At 42.0% G+C, this 27,905-nt stretch overlaps 1 protein-coding gene and 1 pseudogene across 2 annotated transcripts in view; one reads left to right on the plus strand and one right to left on the minus strand.

Moving 5' to 3' along the window:
* Positions 1 to 227: 227 nt before the first annotated feature.
* Positions 228 to 27,905, minus strand: part of LOC119040195 (immunoglobulin-binding protein 1) — a 63,046-nt gene continuing 35,368 nt past the window's right edge. The window contains exons 5-10 of one of the 2 annotated variants that reach the window (XM_053656647.1): positions 11,648 to 11,755; positions 10,879 to 10,949; positions 10,310 to 10,514; positions 8,541 to 8,715; positions 1,327 to 1,526; positions 228 to 906 (exon numbers count right to left, since the gene is read on the minus strand). In XM_053656647.1, coding sequence (XP_053512622.1) covers positions 752 to 906; positions 1,327 to 1,526; positions 8,541 to 8,715; positions 10,310 to 10,514; positions 10,879 to 10,949; positions 11,648 to 11,755 — 914 coding nt within the window. In that variant the 3' untranslated portion in view covers positions 228 to 751. The remainder of the gene's footprint in view (positions 907 to 1,326; positions 1,527 to 8,540; positions 8,716 to 10,309; positions 10,515 to 10,878; positions 10,950 to 11,647; positions 11,756 to 27,905) is intronic. The other variant, XM_053656648.1, reaches the window with a different exon arrangement.
* Positions 13,633 to 15,215, plus strand: LOC119040224 (phosphoglycerate kinase 1-like; annotated as a pseudogene).

Genomic DNA, 27,905 nt, shown 5'->3' on the forward strand with positions numbered 1-27,905 from the left:
CTTGGTGGGTACCTCTCAGTTCCCACAGTTCTGCTCCTATTTCCTACACTGTGTAGTAGTTATGGTTCCACTTCCTTACATTTTCTGTCAGGGGCACTATAAAGGGCAGATGAAGAAGAGGAAAATAGCTCTCCACAGACCAGTTTTCTGGCTGGGTTTGAGGAAAGTACAGTAGTGAACCACAGGGTAAGTAGGAAATAGTCATACTTGGTTTTATATACCCAGATCTTTATTTTTATTTTTTAAAAACAAACAGCATAACTGCATGCAAAATTTTTTGCCAGTACAGAAAGAGTCACAACTGAGAGCTTGGATCAGCAAACCACAGTTCAGATCCCCAGTTTATCTTGTAGTGGTTCCCAAATTGTAGGGAAATGGTCTAGGAGGAAACAGACCATACCTGTTCTCAACAAGGCTTCTAAGTCTAAACCTAAATGGTGATGGTGTCATTGAGGATCAGGAGGAAGTGGCACAGTGTTCTTTGGTTTCTCATTCCTCTGCTCTGAGAATTAGCTGGAGTCAGGGGGCCAAAAAACACCTGTGAACTCACGAGACTGCTTGCTCAACTGGGTTGTTGTCCAGTCTTCCCATGTTCCTCTGGTTTCTTCCCCCAAACTTGACTCATTAAGTACTGCGTAGCTTGGTTGGCCTCCTATTACACACCTTCCTCTCCCAAAATTCTTCTATCCATGTGGCCTTACTTGAATCCTTCAATGCTTCAGGGTTTAAGAATAAGGGAACCCAGCTCCTGTTATATGATTGTCAGATTCTCGGTCTCAGGAAGGCCATACTGAACTTTGTGCTGGTCAAACAACTTGCGCAGGGCACTGATGTAGAGTGCATGGTATTTGTCTACTGTCTTCATATCTGGATTCTTAATCTTGGGGATTGGCAGGGGCTCCCCGACTATGTGGAAGAAGAGATAAGCATTAGATTTCCCTCCCAATTCAGATTACCCATCCCTTAGAGGGAGCCACATACTGAAACTCCTTTGTTTTTTCCCCCTCCACTCCAACCTCATCCTGTTCCATATTCTCCAAATACCTAATGTTACACATGCACAATAGAATGAGGACAAACTCAGGGGAGTGCCCAAGAAGTGTAAGTGAATGATGCCCTCATGGCAGCTGTTGAACTCTCTCCCACTGGTGAATGACCAAAATTCTTATCTGTTCAGTTTTCCTTCCCACCATGCCCTCCACCACACCCAATGGAATTCCCATTTCCTGTCCCAGCTGTGTGCCATGGGTCTCCTGGGACCTGATGTGTGACTTGGAGGTGGTGGGAATCCAGAACCAGTGCGGTTCAGAGATACTGAAAGCTCACCAACAGTGGTAATGGGCCGATTGAAAGGCAGGAAGCCCCAGGATTCTCGAGTGAGGCCTCGGCCATGGAAGACACAGAAATTTAGTCCCACAATTTTTTTGCATATTTTTTGGAGGAGATTTATCCATGTGCCCTCAGAGAATGTCTCTTGCTTGTAAACATCATTCTCTCCAAAGGAATAGGAAGGGACAAGGTATGCTCTGCAAAGAGAAGGGCAGAAGTATGCATTTTCTCAGGAAACTTCTCCCACTGAAACCCTCACCAAGATGGGAAATCTCTAAATCTCCCCAGTGTAGGACAAGAACCCAAGCACCCAAGAATCTCCAGCCTATGTCTCATTCTTGCCATGCCCCACCCTCCCAACTGAACCCTTTATGAAGAGCTGCTACACATTGTCCTGTGATCAAAAGAAACCAATCTTGGGCAACTTAACTGCCTTTATTGCACCCAGCATCCAGAGTAATCTTCCTAACCTGCGTATCTGGACATATCATTCCTCTCTTTAAAATTCATCCAGAGCTCCTCACTTTGTACCACACTGCTTATCATGGGCTTTTCACTCTAGCCCTACCTACCTGGCTAACTTCCCCTCACCCAAACCTTTCTTTGCCATCTGCTATGCTAAGCATGTTAACTGTGCCAAGTTCTCTCTTGTATGTGTGTCTCTGTGCATTCTGCTCCCTCTGCCAGAAATGCCTTCTTTCTGTTTTCATGTGACTAATTCTATTTTGCTCTTCAATACTCAGCTCTGATTTCATCTTCTTAAAGGGACTTTGACGACCTCTAATTTCCTTCCCCACAATGTGGATTAGGTATCCCTCACCTAATGCCTATTTTTCTCCTACACTAACACTATCTTAACTCTAACAGTCATCTTTTTACCTGTCTGACTCCTCAGTTATCTGTCAAGCTGATCAAAGTTGGGAACTGTTTCATTTATCTATGAGTCTCTACGGGCTGGCATAATGCCACATATGTTGTAGGTCCCCTGAATTGTTTCTGCCTTTTGATTTGATTGGCAAATCCTACTAATATTTTAATTAACAATTTAAATATCACCCACTGATATAACTTCTTGTTTGAGTGAAAGTCTTTCCATTAATTGGTGCTCTCATAGAACTTTCTACATATCTTCATTATAATACATCATTCATTCAACAAGTATTTATTAAGTTCTTTCTACATTTCAGTACTGTTTTAAGCCCTGGGGATACATCAGTGAACACAATGAATTTTTTAAAATCTCTGTAATCATGGAGTTTACCTTTATGGAAGACAGACAATTAATAATAATAACAAACAAACAAAAACAGGTAGATAAATAAAATTGATGATATATAAGAAAATGAGCCCTGGCTGGTGTGGCTCAGTGGATTGACTGCCAGCCTGCGAACCAAAGGGTTGCTGGTTCGATTCCCAGTTGGGACACATGCCTGGGTTGTGGGCCAGGTTCCCAGTGGGGGACAGGCAAGAGGCAACCACACATTGATATTTCTATCCCTCTCTTTCTCCCTTCCTTCTCCTCTCTAAAAATAAAACAAATAAAATATTTTTAAAAAGAAAATGATAAATGCAAAGGAAAAGAGAGAGCAGGACAGTCAGGATAGATCATACTGATAGGAGGGACAGCTAGGGCACAGGCCATAAGGCAGGAACATGTGGCTTGTTAGAGGGACAACAAGGAGGCCAGTATAGCTCTAAGGGAGTGAGCAAGGAGGAGAGCAGTGGGTGATGAGGTTACAGAGGTGGCCAATGGCCATATTATATAGGGTCCTCAAGGCCCTTGTAAAGACTTTAGCTTTTGCTTGGAGTAAAATGGGAGTCATTGGAGCATTTGGAGTAATGACATGATTTCACTCATGTTTAATAAGATCATCCTGATAGAGGGAACATACCTCAACATAATAAAGGCCATATATGACAAACACACAGCACACATACTCAGTGGGCAAAAACTACAAGTGTTTCCCTTAATATCAGGAATAAGACAGGGATGTCCATTCACTCTCACCACTCTAATTCAACATAGTACTGGTATTCCTAGCCACAGCAATCAGAAAAGAAGAAGAAAGAAAAGGCATGAAAATTAGAAAAAAGGAAGTAAAACTGTTATTACTTGCAGACAATATGATATTGTACATAGAAAACCCTGAAGAAGCCACCAAAAAAAAAAAACCTACAAATCTAATAAATTAATTCAGTAATGTAGCAAAATACAAAATTAACATTCAGAAATTGGTGGCACTTTTGTACATCAATAATGAACTATCACAAAGACAAACTAAGTAAACAATCCTGTTTACTATTGCAACAATGGTGACAACAACAAAATAAAGTCCCTAAGAATAAATTTAACCAAGGAGGTAAAAGACCTGTACTTGGAAAACTATAAGATGCTCAAGAAAGAAACTGAGGAAGATACAAATAAGTGGAACCATATACTACGTTCATGGATAGGAAAAATGAACATCATTAAAATGCCCATACTACCCAAAGCAATCTACAGATTCAATACAATTCCTATTAAAATACCAATGGCATATTTTACAGAACTAGAATAAATATTCCAAAAATTTACATGGAACCACGAAAGATCCCAAATAGCCTCAGTAATCTTTACAAAGAAGAACAAAGTTGGAGGTATCACACTATCTGATTTCAAACTATACTACAAGGCCACAGTAATAAAAACAGCCTGGTACTGGCATAAGAACAGGCATATAGACAGTGGAACAGAACAGAGAACCAAGATACTAACTCATACCATTATAGTCAATTAATATTTGACGAAGGAGGCAAGAACATACAATAAAGACAGTCTCTTCAAAAAATGGTGTTGGGAAAATTGGACAGGTACATGCAAAAATATGAAACTAGACCACCAACTTACAACACATACCAGAATAAGCTCAAAATAAATTAAAGACATAAATGTAAGGTATGAAGCCATAAAATCCTAGAAGAACACATAAGCAGTAAAATCTCAGACATCTCTCAGAGCAATATTTTTTGCTGATTGTCTCCTGAGGCAAGGGAAACAAAGAAAAAAAATTAAATAAATGGGACTACATCAAACTAAAAGGCTTTTGCACAGCAAAAGAAATCATCATCAAAATGAAAAGGGAATCCATGGAATGGGAGAACATATTTGCCAATAATACATCTGATAAAGAGTTAATTTCCAAAATACATAAAGAACTTATACAACTCAACACCAAGAAGACAATCAACCCAATTTAAAAATGGGCAAAGGACCTGAATAGACACTTCTCCAGAGAGGCCATACAGATGGCCGATAGACATGAAAAAATGCTCAACATCATTAATCACCTAATGATGGAAAGCTACATCATTTAGTTTGCATAATGTAAACTAAAACCCCAATGAAATATCACCTCACACCTGTCAGAATGGCCATCATCAATAAATCAACAAACAACAAGTGCTGGTGAGAATGTGGAGAAAAGAGAACCCTCACTCACTGTTGGTGGGAATGAAAATTGGTGCAGGCACTGTGGAAAATAGTATGGAGTTTCCTAAAAAAACTTAAAAATGGAACTTCTTTCTGACCCAGAGGTCCCACTTCTGGGAATATATTCTAAGAATCCCAAAACACCAGTTTGAAGGATATATATACCCCTATGTTCATTGAAGTGTTATCTACAGTGGGCAAGGTTTAGAAGCAGCCCAAATGTCCATCAGTAGATGAGTGGATAAAAAAAGCTGTGATACACCTCTCTGAGAAATCTTTCCCTACTCCTAGAGTTCATAAAAATATCCTCTATGATTTCTTCAAGAAGCTTTATATGTTTAGTCTTTCCTGAGTATGCATTTTAATGTTGTTGGAAATTTAGAAATTTAAAGAAATGTTAAGGGTAATTGGGATAATCAAAATACAAATGATTTGAAGAACAGTGATTATAAAATTTAGAGAAAAGGACTTCTAGCCAAGATGGAGGTATAGGTAGACACACTGTGCCTCCTCACACAACCAAAAGAAGGACAAAACAATTTACAAACAAAAAACAACCAGAACTGACAGAAAATTGAACTGTATGGAAGTCCGACAACCAAGGAGTTAAAGAAGAAACATTCACCCAGACTGGTAGGAGGGGTGGAGACAGGCAGCCGGGCAGAGAGGACTTGCAGAAAGGCAGTGGCTGGCTGGCAAGGCAGCAGCTGGTGGAGAGGCAGTCCCAAATTCATGTGAAGAGAAACCAGGAGAAACAACTGGGGAGTGGGACAGACTGCCCAACCCAGGGCCCTGGTGCAGGAAAATAAAGCCTTGAACCACAGACTGAAAACATCGGTGGGGGTTGAGACAGTAGTGGGAGAAATTCCCAGCCTCACAGAAGAGTTCATTGGAGAGATCCACAGGGTCCTAGAACATACAAAAACCCATGGGAATCAGCACCAGAAGGGCCCAAATTGCTTGTGGGAAGCAGAGGAAGTGACCAAAATCTGGCAGAGAGTGGAGCAAGTGCCATTGTTCCCTCTCGGACCCCTCTCCCACATACAGCATCACAACACAGGGAGGTGGGTTATGCTGCCTGGGTGAACACCTAAGGCTCTGCCCCTCACCATGTAACAGGTGTGTCAAGACAAAAAAAATGGCCCAAACCAAAGAACAGATCAAAGCTCTAGAAAAAATACAACTAAGCAATGAATAGATAGCCAACCTATCAGATGCACAGTTCAAAACATTGGTAATCAGGATGCTCACAGAACTGGTTGAATTTGGTAACAAATTAGATGAACAAATGAAGGCCACACTAAGTGAAATAAAGGAAAATGTACAGGAAACCAATAGTGATGGGAAGGAAACTGGGACTCAAATCAAGGGAGTGGAACAGAAGGAAGAAAGAAACAGCCAAACAGAAAAGAACAAAGAGACAAGAATTTTTAAAAATCAGGAGAGGCTTAGGAACCTCCTGGACATCTTTAAACATTCCAACATCCGAATTACAGGGGTACCAGAAGGATAAAAGGAAGAGCAGCAAGTGGGAAAGGTATTTGAACAAATATTAAAAAAGAACTTCCCTAATCTGGCAAAGGAAATAGACTTCCAGGAAGTCTGGGAAGCTCACAGAGTCCCAAAGAAGGTGGACCCAAGGAGAACAGACCAAGGCACATCATAATTGCATTACCCAAGATTAAAATGAAGGAGAGAATTCTAGAAGAAGGCAGAGAAAAGGAGACAGTTACCTACAAAGGAGTTCCCATCAGACTGTCAGCTAATTTCTCAAAAGAGACCTTATAGGCAAGAAAGAAGTATTCCAAGCCATGAAAGGCAAGCACCTACATCCAAGATTGCTCTATCCATCAAAGCTTTTATTTAGAATGGAAGGGCAGATAAAGTGCTTCTCATATAAGGTCAAATTCAAGGAGTTCATCATCACCAAGCCCTTATTACATGAAATGTTATAGCGATTTATCGAAGAAAAAGAAGATAAAAATATGAGTAGTAAAATGACAGCAAACTTACAATTATTAACAACCACATCTAAAACAAAAACAAAACCAAACTAAGCAAACAACTAGAACAGGAACAGAACCACAGAAATGGTGATCACATGGAGGGTTATCAACAGGGAAGTGGGAGGGGGAGAAGGGGGTAAAAGGAACAGAGAATAAGCAGCATAGATGGTAGGTAGAAAATAGAAAAGGGGGGTAAGAGTAGTATAGGAAATGTAGAAGCCAAAGAACTTATATGTACAACCCATGGACATGAACTAAAGCAGGGGGGCAATGTCAGTGAAGGGGGTGTGCAGGGTGGAGGGGAGTGAAAGGGGGAAATGGGATAACTGTAATAGTATAATAAATAAAATATATTTAAAAAGATAAAATTTAGAAAAAAGCTGTGATACATTCACACAATGGAATACTACAGAGCCACTAAAAAGAAGAAACACTTACTTTTTGCAATAGCATGGATGGACCTGGAAATTACTATGCAAAGTGAAATAAGTCAGTCAGTGAAAGACAAACAGCATATGATTTCACTTCTACGTGGAATCTAATGAACAAAATGAACTTATGAAAAAAATAGGAACATAGGCATAGATACATGGAACAGAATGACAGCTGTCAGAAGGGAAGTATGTTGGGGGACTGGATGAAAGAAGCTGAATGAATTAAGCAAAAAGAATATATACATTATATATTCTTTTATATATTATATATTCTATTATATATAAATATAAATATAAATATAAATATAAATATAAATATATATATTCTTTCACATGGACACAGACAACAGTGTATTGATAGCCAAAGGGAAAGGAGGTGGGGAGTGGTGGAGGTGGGCAGAGGGGATAAATGGGGACAGAAAGAGACGGCTTTGCTTGGGGCAATGGGTGCACAAGGCACTGTGCAGATGTTTTGTTGAGTTGTACACTTGAAAAGTGTATGGTATTGTGAACCAATGTCACAATAAATTCAATTAAAAATAGGATCCTTCAATAAATTTAATAAATTCAGTAAAAAATAGGATCATTCTGGCTACAGTTGAGAACAGATTCTTGTATGTGGAGGAGACAAGGATAGAAGCAGGGAGAGACCTTGGGAGACCAATGTAATAATCCAGGGGAGAGCAGGGGAGAGTTTAAACTGGGGTGGTAGTTGAGATGGTAAGTGGTTTTCTTCTGGATATATTTTATAATTATATGTCTGTCTTCCCTATTGGACTGAGTTCCTTAAAGGTGAGACAAGGTGTTACTTATTTTTACATCCTCAATGCCTAGTACTATGTCTGACACACAGCAGGTGTTCAATAACTGCTGAATGAATGCATTCTTTTTCTCAAACCAGATTATATGTTCTCTGGGTGCAGGAATCATGTCTTATTCGTCTTTGCAATCCCAATGATATCAAGCCCAATGCCTTCCTTGCCCTGGGTAGGTTTTCTAGGCCTCTCAGTTAATAGGTTTATATAGAGTGAATCTGCTCTTCTCCATACCCCCAGCCTGCCTACCAGGCTAATGGGTTTTCTTCTATTGTTCTTTCTCCAACTTCAGGTAAAAAAAGTGCCCACCAAAATGTGTCTGGAGGCCTGAACACCTTTAAGGGACAGTGTGAGGAAGTAGAGAGAATTAATCAGAGTCAAAAGGGAGCCCCCTGTACAAGTTTCCAAGGAAGGACACCGTTCTGGAGAGGTGGGATAGAGGACCTATGGCACTCAGACAATAGGGCACCAGAACTTAGAGACTCACCCCGTTTTCAGTGCCAGCTTCACAAAACCTTTACGTTGTTTAAGGTAGATGGTAGAAATGGCCGGCTGGCTCATGAGGGCTTCAGCAGCTCCGCCCACCACAATAACCACGGCATTACCTGAGCCTCTCTCAGTTAGCAAGTATTTCAAGGCCAACTTGCTCACGGGGCACACACCTGTGAAACCAAAAAGTCAACAAACTTGATGCGTGAGGATGAGGTAAGGGCTTCTTATGGTCTCTTAATGGTGGAGATAATTCTGTTTCCTGACTAGTGTTTCTCTTCTGTCTTTGACCTCCATATCCTGGGTTACCCCTAGTCTGAGGTCTGTCCTTAGGGTCAGCTGCTTGCATTGGGAGTCTGTGCTACTACAGTTGGGGTGATATTAAGTTCCTCTGCCTAGTTCCTCTTAGTTCAATATCATTTAAGCACATCCCTTCCCTCTTTACCCATGAACCACAGCCATCTTTCACTTTCCCCAGGCTAATAGCACTGGAGACTCACCAGAGTCCTCTCCCCAGGGCTGATCAGAACTAGCCACCACCAACCTGCTTCCTCCCTAGAGCACCTGGTGAACGGGAGCTATTGACTTGGGTTTCTGGAGAGTAGGCAGACCCAGGAGCCTGCCCAAGCCAAATTGAAATGTGGATGAACCATGGAATAAAGATAACACCCCTCTGCTCAACAACAGTCACAGCCCTTACCACCAGTGTGGCTCAGTTGGTTGGATGACCTCCCACAGAGTGAAAGGTCATCAGTTCAATTCCTAGTGAGAGTATATGTCTGGATTGTGGGCCTGGTCCCCCCCCCCAGTTGGGGCATGTGTGAAAGGTAACTGATCAGTGTTTGTCTCCCTCTTTCTACCTCCCTTCCCTTCTCTCTAAAATAAATAAATAAACAAACAAACAAACAAACAAATTAATTAATTAAAAACACTCACAAACTCTTTCCTCACTTCTGCTTCCCATCTTTTCCCTGAATTTACCTTCTGTATTCTCCCGGGGTGGCAGAAATGGCCTCCAGGCCTCAGTCATTGAGACAGTCTGCTGCTCCAAGTTCACACCAACCTCAGAGTGGAGCAGAACCATCCTTTGGGACTCTCTAGTGTTCCTATCTGGTCCCTCCAGATAAATGTGTCTTACCTGTTAATATTTGGCTTTAGGTTTTTTGTGGTGTCCACAAGGATAGATATTCATCCAGAGAGAAGGACATTTGTCACTGTACCCTAGCTTGAAGCCTGGAGTGGATGGTTGTCCTGGATTGTGATGGATGTTTATCCTTTATCCTTTGACATCTTATATAAGTTTGAAGGGATTCCCAAGAGAGTGAAGGTCATGGACCAGCTAGTATGAAAGACTTTACAATAACTTTAAGACACCCTGGGATAAGAGTTGCTTTATAAATGACTGGCCAAAAGTAGCCAAGTAATATCCAAGAAAGTCTGGCAAAGTTCATCTGAGCTGCTCCTTTCATTACTGACTTACCGATCATTTGGGTTTGATATTTGGCTTTGATCCTGAACTCCAGCCTTTTCCTTTCTTCTCCAAATATATTTTGGCAACTCTTATGAATGCCCGTAACTTACCCTGCTGACTCCCAGATTTTAGAACCTGATGCTTAGCCATATACTCCTGTTACTGGTCCAGTGTGTTGTGGACTCTTTTTCTACTGTCCTCTTCCAGCAGGAAGTAAGAACTGGACTGTCTCTCAGGGCTTATTGAGGTTGGAACCCTGAGGTAGGTCAGAGGATAGGATTATTCCCCATACTCACCCATTGACATCACATAGTCTCGCACAACTGGCCACCAGAAGATCCCTTCCAAGGTCCCTAGAGAAGGAGTGATGCCTGGGAAAATCTTAGCAAAGCCAGTGGCCTCAGTGGCAAAGTTGATGAAGACCCCGAAAGAGAAAATACCATGGGGGTGGTTGGCAATGATATAGTTGTGTTTGGGAGAGAGGTCATGAGTCTTCACCAGCTGTTGGAGGGAGATTGAATCAGAACAGTGGATAGGAAGAAGGAATAGAGAGGACATGTGGACTCAGATCCCAGCAGGTAACCTGTGTTTCCCTTGGGGAGCCCAAATTCCTGTGCATTTGGGATGTTATCAGGGGCAATGATGCTCAGAGAGGTTGACCTGGGTTTTTCACTATGAGGAAATGCTGCTCTCCATTCATCCATCTCCTCACCTCCCCATCTATCCTGGGCCACTACTCTGCATTATGCTTCTGAGCCTTGACCTTCACTACTGGCCACCAAAGCCTTCGAAAACATGAAGCTGAGTGGAGAGGGAAGAATCTGAGCAACAGGGCCCGAGGACACCCAGACAAAGGGGTAGTCACCTTTATTGGGAAGTAATTTTGGAAATACTTCCAGAGGGTCCATTTTCGTACCCAAGCTGAACGCCTACCACCTGTGGGTACAGAAGGAAAGGGAAGAGCAGGTGAGATGTTGCCAATTCTTCTACCATTACCAGAGGTGGAGGGTTCTTGCTATAGTCCTCAGGTCACACAAGGGTATAGAGCTGTAGGTACTGTTCCTGAATCCAACTCCCAAGAAAACATAGGAAGTTCCTGCACTTCTGGTGTCAGCCAGAAAGGGGATAGGCAAAGAATGTGAGGCGAGCTACCTACACAGAAACCTCAACCTTTGAATTCTGCCCTGGCTGGCGTAGTTCAGTGGATTGAGCACAGGCCTGTGAACCAAAGGGCCCCTGGTTTGATTCCCAGTCAGGGCCCATGCCTGGATTGGGAGCCAGGTCCCCAGAAGGGGACACATGAGAGGCAACCACACACTAATGTTTCTCTCCCTCCCTTCCCCTCTCTGTAAAACTAATAAAATCTGTTTTAAAAATTCTTTCTGGGCAGCCTGGCAGAGACCTCTGTTCCCTGACTGAAGTTTGCTCCCCTCTCTCCCCACCTTCCCTCTAACCATCCTTTGCACTTCTCTCTCCCTCTCCCTCTTCACTACCCGCTCCTTTCTGTATCCCTTTCTTTCCTCTCCCCACCCTTTCCCCCTCTGCCTCTCCTCCATTCTCTCCCTCCACATCCCTCTCTCTGTGGTTACATTGTTGGGACAGACAGGGATCACCACTCTTCCCATGTCTCTTACCTTGACTGTGGGTTTTCCAATCATAGGCGAGCCAGGCTAAGGTGAGCACAGACAGGGCCCAGAACTTAGTGAACACCAGAATGATTAAACAGATAGTGGAAGCAGCTCCTGAGGGGACACAAAGGGTTCATGCTCTTCAGTTCTCTTCAAGATATAAAAAATGTTTTTATTCTTATAATGATAAAAGTAATATATATTTTAAAATACATAATCTTTGTTATAAGTTTAGTATACCTTTTAGAGCTCTGACCTTTGCTCTATACTGAAGGAGCAGGTCAAGGCTGGTGTGAGGTCCATGCATCCCTATCTCCAAATCCCCACCTAGCTCTGCTATGGTCCAGGCTGACTGCTGAGTCCCTGAATCTGAATCCCCTGGATGGCTCGGATCTTAACTGAGGAAACAGCAGAACCATGATGCTCTCAGACTAAGCCCTCAGCCAAGATCAAAAGGCAGCACTGCTTTGCACGTGGAAAAGCACAGCACTGTGGGTCAGTGGCTGCCATCTCCATCCTTGGACTTCAGAAGTCCCTTCTAGAAGCTTGACCCTCCTTCCTTTGTGGAACTGCTCAGTTGGCACATCCCAGCGGAGAGGGGCTGCCTGCAGTGCACAGGCTATTTGTTGCTGAGAAACAAAAAATGAGAAAACACTTTAGAACCTGTTTTACTACATTCAATTTTGTCCCAGTCAACACGTCTCTTCAATTCACAAGGAGAAAAATGATCTCTGTTAGCAAAGGGCCACAGATGGCTACGAACTGCAAATGTGATACATTTTAACAGCAGTGGGAATTGAATTCCATTTTTAAATCTTCATTTAGCTCTGGATGGTGTGGCTCAATGAATTGAGTGCATCCTGCAAACCAAAGGGTCACTGGTTCGATTCCTAGTCAGGGCACATGCCTGGGTTGTGGGCCAGGTCCCCAGTGGCAGGTGCGAGAGGCAAACACACTTTGATGTTTCTCTCCCCCCTTCTCCTGTGTCTAAAAATAAGTAAATAAAATCTTTAAAATAAATAAATAAATTCTAGATTCATGAGAAAGGGGCTAAGTACACATATTGTAATTTTTTTTAAAAAGACCCACTGAAAGGAATGACTTCTTTGACCAGGTAACAACATCATGGATGGTAGAAAAACATTTCAGAGAAGGGTAAGAAAATCAAGGGTTACTTACTAGCAGGTTTGCCTCTTATATTTTTAGATGAAAATAACAGGAAAAAGAAAGATTGGGCATTTCTTTAAAAACTCATGTTAGGGAGAAGAAAACTTAGTGATGGGCTGAATTCCCTTTACAAGAGCTAGCTGAGATGGTCGTTGTAAGCATGCTGATTAAATAGGACACAGTGGTGGGAGAAATTTTATGGGAAGTCTGCCATGGATGAAAGTTCTGTTACCTCTGACCCTCATAAAAGATAAGAGTCAATTCTTGGCTGCTATTGCTCAGTGGATTGAGCACTAGCCCACAAACCAACAGGTTGCTGGTTTGATTCCCAGTCAGGGCACATACCTGGGTTGTGGGCCGGGTCCCCAGTTGGGTAGTGCGAGAGACAACCACCCATTGACTCTGCCTCACTCTCCTTTCTCCCCCTTTTCCCATAAAAATAAATAAATAAATAAAATCTTTTTTTTTTTAAAGTGAGAGTCGATTTGCTGGGTAAACTTCAGAAGAAAATTCAGATGAAGTTATACAGGAATAATTCTTAGTTAACAGTAGTTGAAGTTTATCATTTCTTGTATATCTTGCTTCAAATACATTTTGTTTGTATCCCCAAAATTTAGAATAAAGCCTTGTACACAGTAGGTGTTTAACAAATATCTATACACGGACTGAAAGATGAATGTTTTCTCTTTTAAAAAATAGCTGAACTTAAATGATTAGTGTTTAGTCAGCATTTATGTTATTTAAATGAGATGCTATTTAAAAAGCATGGATGGGCACTCTCGTTGCTGTCTCCCTCGCTGTGCAATCCCTCGGCCTCTTGCCACTGCTGTATTGCCAAGATGTTGCTTTCTAACAAGCTGACTTTGGATAAGCTGGACATGAAGGGGAAGTGGGTCATCATGAGAGTGAATTTCACGGTTCCTATGAAGAACAACCAGATAACAAGCAACCAGCATATCAAGGCTGCAATTCCAAGCATCAAATTTTGCTTGGACAATGGAGAGTTATTCACATGAGCCACCTGGGTCAGCCTGATGGTGTACCCATGCCTAGGGGGACAAGTACTCCTAGGAGCCAGCTGCCGTAGAGCTCAAATCTCTGCTGGGCAAGGATGTTCTGTTCTTAAGGACTGTGTGGGCCCTGAAGTGAAGAAACCTTGTGCTGACCCAGCTGCTGGCTCTGTCATCCTGCTGGAGAATCTTCACTTTCATGTGTAGGAATAAGGGAAGGGAAAAGATGCTTCTGGGAACAAGGCTGAAGCCAAACCAGCTAAAATAGAAGCTTTCCGACCGAGCCTCACTTTCCAAGCTAGGGGATGTCTATGTCAATGATGCATTTGGCACCTCTCACTGAGCCCATATCTCTGTGGTGGGAGTCAGTTGGCCACAGAAAGCTGGAAGTTCTTTAATGAAGAAGGAACTGAATTACTTTGGCAAAGTCTTGGAAAGCCCAGAGCAACCCTTCCCAGTCATCCTGGGCAGAGCTAAAGTTGGAGACAAGATCCAGCTGATCAATAACACGTTGGACAAAGTCAATGAAATGATTGTTGGTGGTGGAATGGCTTTTACCTTCCTTAAGGTGCTCAACAACATGGAGATTGGCACTTCTTTGTTTGATGAAGAGGGAGCCAAGATCGTCAAAGATCTGATGTCCAAAGCTGAGAAGAATGGTGTGAAGATTACCTTGCCAGTTGACTTCGTCACTGCTGACAAGTTTGATGAGAATAAGACTGGCCAAGCCACTGTGGCCTCTGGCACACCTGCTGGCTGGATGGCTTGGACTGTGAGCCTGAGAGCAGCAAGGAATACACTGAGGCTGTCATTAGGGCAAAGCAGATTGTGTAGAATGGACCTGTGGGTATATTTGAATGGGAAGCTTTTGCCTGAGGGACTGAAGCCCTCATGGATGAGGTGGTGAAAGCCACTTCCAGGAACTGCATCATCATCATAGGTGGTGGAGACACTACCACCTGCTGCACCAGATGGAACATGAAGGACAAAGTCAGCCATGTCAGCCCTGGGGGTGTTGCCAGTTTGGAGCTACTGGAAGGTAAAGTCCTTCCTGGGGTGGATGCTCTCAGCAATGTTTAGTACTTCTCCCACCTAATGGTTCCTGCACGCATCCTCTAACTCCACTCAGTGCTTTCCACATCTCTACTTGGTATTGGCTACAGTCTTCCCCCCTGGCAAGACCCAGCTAGTGGCCAAGAGGTGCAGCCCAGGAACACGTAACACAGCTGCACAGCAGCGCACCTTCACTGCACCCTGGATCTGACCACATTCTTCAGGATCCCATTTGCATTTCCTAGTGGCTAAACCGTTGTGCATGCTAGAGTGCATATATTTATATTTTGCCTGTTAACCTGTTAGCTTAATCCTCTTCTTGGAGTAGCTTACTCTGATTAGCGTTGTCATTGTTTTGCTACATGAAAACAAGATGAAATTCCAGTTGTAGGGAGGGAGGGAGAGGAAGTTGGAGGTTTATAAAATAAATAATAGAAGTATTTTTTGAAACTCAAAAAAAAAAAAGCATGGATGGATTAATTGTGCACTTTACATTTCATCTCTTTTAGTGATCCACAAGTCCTAAAAGTAATCTGAGGTAAAGAGCAGCACCTCAGTGAACACCACCCCCTTTGTGGAATCTATTTTCCCCCTTGTGGAATCTATTTGAAGTGTAGGTGTGGCACCTAGAAGACCCTAAACTTTCTATCAGACCTAACCTGTGTGAGTGTCATCATTGTCACTCATGGTAACAGAAGTAGGATTTAAAAACTAGAAGAAACAGAAGCCAAACATGGAAGAGCTAAAGCTCATGGAACAAGGAGTTCCTTGACAAAAAGCAAGAAGATCTGCCCTGGCTGGTGTGGCTCAGTGGATTGAGCGCTGACCTGTGAACCAAAAGGTCAGTTCAATTCTCAGTCAGAGCACATACCTGGATTGTGAGCCAGGTCCCCAGCAGAGGGTGCACAAGGGGCAACCACACGTTGATGTTTCTCTCTCTCTCTTTTTCTCTCCCTTCCCCTCTGTCTAAAAATAAAATAAATCTTTAAAAAATTAAAATAGAAAAGCAAGGAGATCTGAGGCAAGAATAATGAAAAAATCCCATTTGTGTGCATATATGTGTGACTCTTCCTTAGATATTGTGGACTTGATACCAGGACATGCTTCCAACATCTTGTCCATGTTCAAGTGAGGATTCTTGGAGTGAATTATTAAGGGGGAAGTTCACATACAATAAGCTTCTAATTTAATTTGTACTGAAGATGGTCAAGCCACTCCACTAGATGTGTAGTGTTGTAGGTCATCATAGTTGGAATTTGCATTTCCCTAATACTTAATGATGCTTAACATTGCTTATCTGCCTTCTGTATATCCTCTATTGTAAAGTGTTTGTTCAGATATTTGGCCCATATTTCAATTGGCTTGTTTGTTTTCTCACTGTTGCTTTACTGTTGGTTTTCAGGGTGCTTTATATATTCTGGATGCAAGTCTTTTCTTGGATATGTGCTTGGTAAACATTTCCTGTCATGTTTATCTCTTCGTTCTTTTAACAGGGTCTTTCTTAGAGCAAAAGATTTTTAATTTTGATGAAGTCCAATTTATCTTTTTTTTTTTTTTTACAGATTGTGCTTTTGATGTCAAATCTAAGAACTCTTTACCTAACCTGGGGTCATGAAGGGTTTCTCCTATGTTTTTACAAAAAGTTTTAAGTTTTGTGTTTACATTTAGGTCTGTGACCCATTTTGAGTTAATTTCTTTCTCTTTTTTTAGTGTTCTGTTTTTGTTTATTTTTAAAAAAAATTTGCAAGCAACAACTTGGAAAATTAAAAAAGAACACACCTGAGGGAAGATGCATTTTCAAGTAATGCCATAACAAGGTTGAAAAGCAGTAACAGAGAAATGGACACAACTCTATCCTGACCTGCACTCCCAAGTGAAAGTCCCCAAGGCTTTGAGGGGAGCCATGTGGTGACAGGTCCTGACCACTAAGGATAGACAGGAGAAGTAGATACAAGTAAGGATGTTAAGATGGATGAGTGCATTTTGGGAAGTTTCAGGGTCTACCATGAAAATGAAAGTGCCTGTGCATCATTGTCATTCAAGTTATCATGTGACATGATTCATGTGTAAATGTAGTGGTCATTTTTGTTGTTATTGGGCAAGGATCTCAGTAGCCTCACTAGTTACATGCTGCCTATGGGGCCTGCTTTATATCTGATAGAGAATAATATTATAGTCTCTGACATTTCCTCGACACCCATCATGAGTTAATTTCTTAATAAAATGTGAAGTTTTCATCAAGGTTTATTTACTACATATGAATATCCAGCTGTTTCAACATCATTTGTTGAAAAAACCATCCTTCCTCCATTGAATTGCTTTGCATTTTTGTCAAAAATCAATTGGCCAGGACTTCCAGTCAAGATGGCAGCATAGGTAAAGGTGATGCTCGCATCCTCCCATAACCATATCAAAAAGGTACTAAGGTACCTTTACAACTAAGGTACAGAACAACCATCACTGAGAATTGCCTGAAATCTAGCTGAACAGAAGTCCTACAACAATGGATTTAAAGAGGAAGCTACATCCAGACTGATAGGAGGGGAAGAGATGTGTACCAGGCTGGTTCCACACCCATGTGTGGCAGATACAAATCTGGAGGAATATCTTGGCTGTGGAGATCACCCCTGAGGAGCGAGAAATCCCAGTCACACACCAGCACCCACCCCCCCACCGCCCAGGGTTACAGTGACAGTAATAGAAACTCCCATAACTTTTGGCTGTAAAAACCAGCAGGGATTGAGGCTGAGGAAGAAGGAAGCTTCTAGAGTCCCAGACAGTTTCTTTTAAAGGGCCTGCACATGGACTTGCTCGGACTCATTTCCTCTGAGTTCCAGCACTAGGATAGCAGCTTAAAAAGGCACCAGGGACATACAAGGAGAAATTGAAATGTCTGGCATCAGGGTGAGAGCTGGGGGGCAGCTTTCTCCCAGATAAAAGTGCTGGCAGAGGCCATTGATGCTTTGATGAGCCCTCCCCCAACAGAGCCAGCAGGCAGGCACCATAGCTGAGTCTCCATCAATCTGGCTATCACTGTTGGCCCCACCCTAGTGATTCCATGATACCCACCCCACCCAACTTGCAGGCCCACCCAAGCTATTCCCACTACCTTTACTATATGAATGGCCTATCTTGGCTAATGCTTCAGACTTTCCTAAAATCTTTCAAACAAGCAGCATTTGGCCACAGTGAGCCCCCTGTATCTCTCATTAAGCGGCCCAAGGTCCAGCACTAGCATCAGCTGGCCATGTTTCACAGCTTGGACTCTCCTGGGTACCTTCAAGTCCAGCAAAAGGAGCAGCCATCTGCTGATCACTTTGTAGCTCAAGCCAGGTGGTCCAGAGCAGAGAACACAGATTGTGGCTAACCCTGGCCTGCATCTCCTGGGAGGCTTCGAAGGCAGTTCATCACAGTGGACAGCTTCAGACCACATTGAAGCACCATCCAAACACTTCGAAAGCACCAGAGCCCCACTGTAGTAAGTCCTGTTCTGCAAGGTGGGTCCCTGCACAGCTGATTCTCCACAGTGGTAGCAGGCAGTGCTTGTATCTGATTATAACTGAGCGTTGCATCCCATTGATGTGCCAACACCAATCACAGCTCAACTACAACAGGAGGGTATACACAGCCCACACGGTGTGGGGGGTTCAAATGGGTGCTGTGCCACTGGACCCTACAGGATACCGACTATATTAGGCTACTCTGCCAAGCCTGGAAGACATAGCAGTTCTACCTAATACAAAAAAACAAACACAGGGAGTCTACCAAAATGAAGAGACAAAGAAAAAACAGAACAGAACTCCAGAAAAATAACTAAGTAAAATGGAGACAAGCAATCTACTAGATGCAGCATTCCAAACAGTGGTTATAAGGATTCTCAGTGAACTCAGGGTAAAAGTAGTTAAACTTAGAACTTCAACAGCATAAAAAAATGACATGGAAACCATAAAAGTGAATCAGTTGTAAATAAAGGATATACTAACTGAAAAGAAGAAAAATTTACAGGGAATCAACAATAGAGTAGATGAAACCAAGAATCAAATCAGCAATTTGGAATATAAGGAAGCAGAAAACACCCAAACAGAACAGCACAAAGAAAAAAAAAAGTAAATAAAGATAGTGTAAGGAGACTTGGGGACAACTTCAAGTGTACCAATATGTGCATCACAGTGGTGCCAGAAGGAGAAGAGAGAGAGCAAGAAATTGAAAACCTATTTGAAAAAGTGACAGAAAATTTCCCTAACCTGGTGAAGGAAATAGACAAGTCCAGGAAGTACTAAGTGTCCCAAACAATATGAACCCAAAGAGGCTCACACCAAGACATATCATAATTAAAATTCCAAAGGTTAAAGACAAAGAGAGAACCTTAAAAGCAGCAACAGGAAAGCAGTTACCTACAAGGCATCTCCCATAAGACTGTCGGCTGGCTTCTCAAAAGAATCTTTGTAGGCTAGAAGGGACCTATTCAAAGTGGGACCTATTTGAAGGAAATATTCAAAGTGATGAAAAACAGGGACCTATAACCAAGATTCCTCTACCCTGCAAAGCTATCATTTAGAATCAAAGGACATAAAAAGGGCTTCTCAGGCAACGAAAAGCTAAAGGACTCCATCGCCACCAAACCAGTACTAAAAGAAATGTTAAAGGGTCTTTTTAAAAAGAAGAAAAAATTTAAAAATATGAATATAATGGCAATAAATACATATCTATTAACAAGTTAATCTTAAAAAAACAAATGAAGCAGAACAGAAATAGATTCATAGATACAGAGAACATTTTGATGGTTGTCAGGTTGGGAGGATGAACAAAAAAAGGTGAAGGGCTTAAGAAGTACAGATTGGTAGTTACAGAATAGTCATGGGGATGTCAAGTACAGCATAGTCAGTATAGTAAAAAATATTCTAATAATTCTGTATGGTGCCAGATGAGTATAAGATTTATCAGAATGATTACTTAGTAAAGTTACATAATGTCTAAATCACTGGGGTATACACCTGAAATTAACATTGTATGTCAACTGTAATTAAAAAATAAAAATGATTTAAATTAAAAAAGTAAAATAAAAATTAGCCATAGCTGGTGTGGCTCAGCTGTTGAGTGCCAGCCTGTGAATCAAAGGGTTGCCGGTTGGATTCCCAGTCAGGGCATGTGCCTGGGTTGTGGGCTGGGTCCCCAGTGGGAGCATGTGAGAGGCAACCACACATTGATGTTTCTCTTCTTCCCTTTCTCTCTCCCTTCCCCTCTTTAAAATATAAATAAATAAAATCTTTTAAAAATTAAATTAAATTAAGAAGTATGCTTTGTAATATATTACTGGATTTGATTTGCTTGTATTTTGTTAAGAATTGTTGCATTTATATTCATGAAGAGTATTGGCCCATAGCTTTTATTTGTACTGTTTTCTAAATTATTTTATCGTTCAATTACAGTTATCTGCATTTACCCCCCCCCCCACTGCTCCCCCCACCCCAGCCAAACCTAACTCTATCTGTACTGTTTTTGTTTGGCTTTGGAATCAGGGTTTGGCCTCATCAGTGAGTTGGCAAGTGTTTCTTCCTCTGCCTTTTCTGGATAAGATTGTGTAGACTTTGTGATATATATTCCTTATTTTTTCTCTTAAAAATTATTTATTTATTTTTTAGAAAGGGGAAGGGAGAGAGAAAGAGAAAAAACATCAATGTGTTATTGCCTTTGGCACACCCCCTACTGGGGACCCAGCCCACAACCCAGGCATGTGCCCTAACTGGGAATTGAACTGGCAATTTGCAGACCAGCACTCAACCACTGAGTCACACCAGCCAGAGCTGTGATATACATTCTTTAAAATATTCGCTAGAATTTGCCATCAAAACCATTTGGGCTTGCAGAATTCAATTTTGGAAGGTTTTTCACTTTCCAAAATTAAATTTTAGTTAGAAGTTCTCTATTTTATATAGGGTGAGTTTTGGTTGTTTGTGGGCTTTTTCCCCCAGGTTTTATTTATATTTAGCAAGAGGGAAAAAGAGGGAGAGAAACAATGATTGGTTGTCTCTCACACACCCCCATCCAGGGACTGAACCCACAACTCAGGCAATGTGCCCTGATTGGAATGGAGTCGGTGACTTTTCACTTTGCAGGACAATGCCCAACCTACTGAGCCACACCAGTCAGGGCTGTTTGTAGTTTTTGAGGCAGTCTCCAAATACAATTGCTAATTTGCCTGTTTTTCTTTTTAGTCCTGTCAGTGCTTGTTTTATATATTTTGTAGCTCTATTGTTAGGTTCATACAGAGTTAAAATAGTTATGTCTTCTTGGTGAATTGACCCTTTTATCATTATGTAATGTCCCTCTTTATCTCTGGTTCTGACTTTCTTAAACCTGTGCAGCCTCAAATTAATAATGAGTACTAACTTAAGTTAAAGATGGTACCAATATGAATCCAAGTTTGTCCTCTCTTCAAATCATCTCACCTGCTCACTTTTCCCATATAGTAATAGCCAATATTTATTGTATACTCATTATGTAAAACTGTTTTATATGCATATTTTAATTTTTGTAAAGAAAATTACCCATGTCCCATTAGGACAATAACCATTCTCATTTTGTGGATGAGCAACTCAGGTTAAGAAATGTTTAATAAGCACCTGAGCCCTGACCCACATTGGTTGGGTGTCTTCCCACAAAGCAAAAGGTTGCTGGTTTGATCCTAGGTCAGGGCACATATCCAGGTTGTGGGCTAGGTCCCCAGTTGGGGCACATGTAACAGGCAACCAATGTTTCTCTACTTCTCTTTCTTCCTCCTTTCCTTTCTCTCTAAAATAAGTAAATAAAATCTTTTAAAAAATAACCACCTGAGGTCACACAGCTACCTGGTGGGGAAGCCAGAATTGAGAACTCAGATTGTCTTAGTCCAGAGACTGTATACCCTTAACCATTCAATTCTAATTACTGCTTCCTGTCAGTTCTGTCTTCCAAACATCTTTTGAGTGATTCCATTCGCCACCTCCATGCTACTACCTGGTCCAAACCACTGTTGTCTCTCCTCTGGACTGCTCCTGTTTTCTAAACAGGCTTTCTGATTCCATCTGAGCCATGAGGCAGCCAGCACGTTGAATGCAAACCCGACTCTGGCCCTTGGCAGCATATAACCAAAAACATGGCAGGCTCATCAAAGAGGCATTTCTGTGGCTTTGTGATTACTTAGTAGATCTAAATTAACTACAGATATAAGAATCTGTGGGAATAAATGCTAATGGAGTAATTCAACAATTAACATGGCTTCCCATGACTCTTAGGATCAGGTTCAGTCTTGTTATCTTTGTTTCAAAGACCCTCCATGATGGAGTCCTGTCCACCCCCTGATCTCTGCATTCCACCATACTGTATTTCTGTCCATTCCTTCAACTCATTCTGTTCTCTAGCTTCTGGCCTTCTGTGCATGTTGTCCCTTTTACCTAAAAGATTATTTGCCTGAGTAGTTCCTATTCATCTTTCAGGCCTCAGAAGAAATGTCACGGTTTCAATATTTTGGAGCTATTGTTGACTTCTCTCCCTTTCCAAAAAACATTCCTCCAATCTACCCTCCTGCCTCTGTCTCCATTGCTACTTTTTTGGTCCAGGATTTGATCTCCTGTGGCCTGGACTGCAGTTGTGTGTCTGGTCTTTGCCTGCTGGTCTCTTCCTATCCAGTCCATTTGAAATGCCACTGCCAGATCATGGTTTAAAGCACATTCATAACACTGTTTGCCTCCTCTGAAATCCTCAATATGTTCCACTGCTGAAAGAATCAAGTCTGAATGTGTTAGTGTGGCATATGTTTTAAAGATTTTATTTATTTATTTTTAGAGGGAGTAGAGGGGAGGAAGAGAGGGAGAGAAACATTGATTGGTTGCCTCTCACATGCACTCCAACTGGAGACCAGGCCTCAACCCAGGCATATGCCTTGACTGGGAATTGAACCAGCAACCTTCAGTTCGCAGGATGATGCCCAATCCACAGAGCCATATCGGTCAGGGCTAGGCTGGCATTTAAGGCCCTCCATGGACTAGCTCTGCCCCAACCTTCCTAGCCTCATCTTTCAGTACCTGCAGTCACATCCCTTATGCTTTAGCCTAGTATTTCTCAAAGTGTGGTCCCATTCCACTGTAAGGACACTGGATTATGTGAGGTGATGTATGGATAAAAAGTTATTTTAATGTGCAGTGAATAAAAGTGCATTCATGGTAGTGATATAGTTTCTTGTTAAAATACATTAATTTAGATTACAGTAATGAGTCAATTTGGGGAAAATGTTAGTAATGATAGCACAGGTGGTACTCAGCCCCAGAAAGAATCAGAAGGTGGGATGCAAATGGCTGAAGTATGGGAAATAGGGGTTCAGTCACCTTCATTTAATCCCCATTCCCTCAACCCACCATGCAACTTCACATGTTCATGACTTTGGGGATGCTGTTCCTTACTCAGACTACCTTCTCCCCAACTTTCTGCCTATCAAAATTTTCTCAATCTTTAAGGCTTAGCTCACAGATATGTTTTTGGCGATATCTTTGTTGATTCTCTGGTCAGAATCTCAGGCTTCCTCCTCTACATACCCACAGCACATTATTTATGCTTCCACTTGGCCTGTTTGATTTTGCTCTTTGTGTAATTTGTACCTCACATGTCTTTCCCTACTGGCCATGGAGCTTCTTGAAAACAGCCTTTTTTAGCACAGTGCCAAACATGGAAAGATAGCTGATGATAAAATCTGTTACATTATGCCCTGGCTGGTGTGACTCAGTGGATTGAGTGCTGGCCTGCAGATCAAAAAGTCGCTGGTTCGATTCCCAGTCAGGGCACATACCTGGGTTGTAGGTTGAGGGTGTGAGAGAGGCAACCACACATTGATGCTTCTCTCTCTCTCCTTTTTCTTCTCTCTAAAAATAAATAAATAAATAAATAAATAAAATCTGTTACATTAAATTGTAGCACGAGTGGAAGTTTGACTTCAAAATTCACCAGTGGCTGCAGGTGAAAACAGTAAGAGGAACCACTCCTTGTTTAAAACCTTATTTTAAACAAGGAAAGGCCTTCTGAGGTTCCAGGGTGTGCACATGTATGTGATGCTATAGGCAACAGGTTATTTCCAGTGTAAAAGGCAGACCCAGCCTTTAGTAATCCAAGGGCTGGATCTTGTCAAAGATGAATTTCTGTGGCTTTGTTGGTTACTCATTGGATTTAAAGGAACCATGGATCTAACAACTTGTGGGAGTAATCATTCAACAAACACTGAATGAGTGCACCTCACATGAAATCTGTGCTAGAGGCCATGGGGATAGGCTTGGGGACTGGAAGGAGGAGTGTGAAGAGAATAAATATGGAAATGATGGAAACAATGTAAATATGGTAATTAATACCACCTACCCAGCATTTTTTATTAAGAAGCACTCTGTTCAGCAGTAATGTGCATTATCTCATTTAATCCCCTTATGACCCTGAAAGATGGATAATTTTATCATCCTCATTTTACACATGAAGAAACAGGAGAGAGAGAAAAAAAAGAACAAGAGGTAGGCTTAAATGTCCTTACTGAGGAAGAAGAAATCTGAAAGAACTATCAACTTGCTGTTGAGCCTGGTCTTATGAAAACTATAATAATAACAAGACATGTTCTCCTGTTCTCATGGAGCTCATTAAATAAAGGAGACAAATAATATAAGGGCTGCTACCCAACCTGTTTCTACAAAGTACTCTGGATTTTCAGAGCTGATGTAGTCTCAGGTTGTCTGGAAAACACTGCAGAGAAGCTATGACTTGAGCAAGGAGTCAACAGCAAGCCCTTAAAGGAGGGCTTGTTTGTAGGTAGTCCAGGAAGAATGGTCAGGGCATTTCCAATGGACAAAATAGAGCAGAGGTGAAGTAGCAGGAGAGTACCATTCTTATTTATTTTGTACTACACTTGATCTTAGCCAAAAGGCCGAGAAGTGATCATGTTCATTTTGTGAAGAGATTGCTGGGAGGACAAGTTTCATAGCTGATAAAGAGTTAGAACCAGAGAATGGAGGAGGGTCTTGAATGAACAGGCTAACCCATTGGTGCTTTGTCAAGTGGGTGATGGGACACCACTGACTAGTTTTGAGGAGCAGGGGGCTGTAATCAAAGATGCTTTTGAAAGACTCTCCTGGGAGCAGGCAGTGGAGTAAATTGGAGAGGGTAGAGAATAGAGGGTAGAAGGCTAGGAAACAGGATATTTAGGTAGATGGCGATATAAGCCCAGAAAAGAAGAGACAGTTGGAGACCCATTCTCTGGAAGCTGGCCCTGCGAGGGGCTCTCCCAGCCATTGCTAATTCTAAGGGTCATCAATATTTGTATTTCACACCTCCCCCAGCCAGTTTTTTAAAGATTTTATTTATTTACTTACTTATTTGAAAAAGATTTTATTTATTTCTTTTTAGAGAGAGGGGAAGGGAGGGGGAAAAAGAGGGAGGGAAACATTGATCAGTTGCCTCTCATAGTGCACCCAGACCAGAGACGGCCCACAACCTGACCAGGAATCAAACTGGCAACCTTTCAGTCTGCAGGATGACACCCAACCCACTAAGCCACATCAGTCAGAGATCCACCAAACACTTTTTACATTCCTTTCTTCTCACTTCTTCCCTCCTTCTTGTTCCTTTATCTTTTTTTGTCTCCCTTTTCCCTATTTCCTTGCCCACCCCTCCTGTTAATGCTCAGTAATCAGCCATGATTCTGAATATTATTTAGGAGGGAGAAGCACTGAAAGAGGCTCTGAACAAGACAAAAGGAATGAAGGAAAGACAGTGAGAAAAAGGAGGAAGTAAATTAGGAAGGAAGGAAAGAGGAAAGGGAGGGAGGGAGGGAGGAAGGAAGGAAGGAAGGAAGGACACATTTTTCTTTGCGTGGAGCATTTACTGTGCACCAGGCTAGAGGATGAGGATATTGATGTTAAAGGAATTACAGTCCTTGTTCAAAGTCACACAGCTAATTGTCTTATCCAGGTCGGATGAACTCCGGAACCCACATCCTGTTCACCATGCCATACTGCTCCCCTTCCTGCCTTCCCTGATCCTCTCTGCTGAGTGTATTCATTTCTTTTCTGAAACCTTAATATCACTTTGTTGTGGCTCTTTCTGGCTCTAACCACAGTCTGTTCTGCACTGCAGTGACTTGTGTATATGTCCCACAGTAACACCTGAAATGTGTAAAATGGTTGAATGAATGATTGGTTGATCTTTGTTACTAGATAGTAGGGAGCCTGTACTTACAACGCATTGTTGTAAGTACAGGGCAAGTGGCACGATGGATAATGCTTCTGGCTATGGATCAGAAGATTCAATGCATTGTTGTAGTCTTAGCATGGAGAGCCAAGGTCTTATCATTAGTATTTGCTCTATAACTGCTGAACTGATCTGAATATCTTAGATACCTCTGTGGGCATCACAACTGTTAGATCCTATAACTACCTTGGTAATCTCCAAGACACAGGATTCATGTTGAAATTTCTAGCACAATTGCTAAAAGAATAGAAACAAAATGTATAACACCTAAACTAGCAGAGGAAGACAAATAGAATGATAAAGATAATCAATTAAAAAGAAGTCAAGATAGCCCTGGTTGGAGTGGCTCAGTGGATTGAGTGCCAGCCTGCAAACCAAAAGGTTACAGGTTTGATTCCCAGTCAGGGAACATGCCTGAGTTGTGGGCCAGGTCCTCAGCTGGGGTCATGTGAAAGGCAACCGACCAATGTATCTCTCATACATTGGTGTTTCTCTCCTTCTTTTTCTCCCTCCCTTCCCCCCTCTTTAAATAAATAAATAAAATCTTTTAAAAATGGTTAAGGTGGTAGATTTTCTGTTATGACATTTTACCACAAGTTTTAAACATTTTTTTAGGATTTTCACTTGTTTATTTTTAGAGAGAGGAAAAGGAAGAGAGAGAAAGAGAGGGAAAGAAACATCAGTGTGTAGCTGCCTCTCATGTGCCTCCTCCTGGGGACCTGGCCTGCAACCCAGGCATCTGCCCTGACTGGGAATTGAACCAGCAACCTTTGGTTTGCAAGCCGGTGCTCAATCCACTGAGCCACACCAGCCAGGGCTTCCACAATTTTTAAAAACTTTTAAAAACGCAGGTGAGCCCTGGCCAGTGTGGCCCCATTGGTTGGAGCATCATCCCATATCTGAAAGACTGTGGGTTCCATTTCCTGTCAGGGCACCTACCTAGTTTACAGGTTCAGTCCCCGATGTGGGTGTATATGAAGGGCAACCAATAGATGCTTCTCTTACATAGACGTTTCTCTCTCTCCCTTTCTCCCTTCCTCTCTCTCTAAAAGCAATGGGAAAAAATGTACTCAGGTGAGGATAATTTTTTTTTAATTTTTTGAAATGCAAGTGAAAGAAAACATTCACATTTATTATTAGTGTTTTTACTTAAGACACATCAATGCCATCATTTTTCCCTGACATCCCCACTCCAGTCCTCCAGCTCTTTCAGGGTAACTGGCAGCTGGTGAGATTGGGGGTGGGCATGACAAGAAGGCTAACTTTCACCTTCTTGGACCCTTACATATTCATTGTTGAATGTACTTTCTACCCCATCCCTGTCCAGAGACAGTGTTCTTTGAGAGAGGAAAATGAAGAGAGAGAAAAATACTTAAGGAAAAAACATTTATGGGGAGAAAAATGAGAACATGTTATTGAGGAGAGTCCCCCAGAAGAGCCAGAACAATCTGGACAGTTGTGTTCAAATATCACAAAAGCTTTCTGGGGTGGGCCAGACCCCACACCTAAAAGGATCAACTTACACAGCTTTTTCTCTCTTGGCTTCTTTGCCCCGCTGTCTGCCCCATCTTTGTCCACTCTTTCTGGGATCCAGACTTGAAATGGTGGCTGCCATCATGATGCCAAGTCTCTTAGGACACTCCTAGGCCCCTCACTTTTCTAGCTCAAGGCTAGAACTTGTCAAGGAAGTTGTTTTGAAGAGTTAAGATAAACACAACCAGCCCTGGCTGGTGTGGTTCAGTGGACTGAGTGATAGCCTGTGGACTTAAAATTCACCT

Source organism: Artibeus jamaicensis, unplaced genomic scaffold (genome assembly GCF_021234435.1).
Source record: "Artibeus jamaicensis isolate MK-2021 breed Jamaican fruit bat unplaced genomic scaffold, CSHL_Jam_final scaffold_2375, whole genome shotgun sequence".
Lineage (NCBI taxonomy): Eukaryota > Metazoa > Chordata > Mammalia > Chiroptera > Phyllostomidae > Artibeus > Artibeus jamaicensis.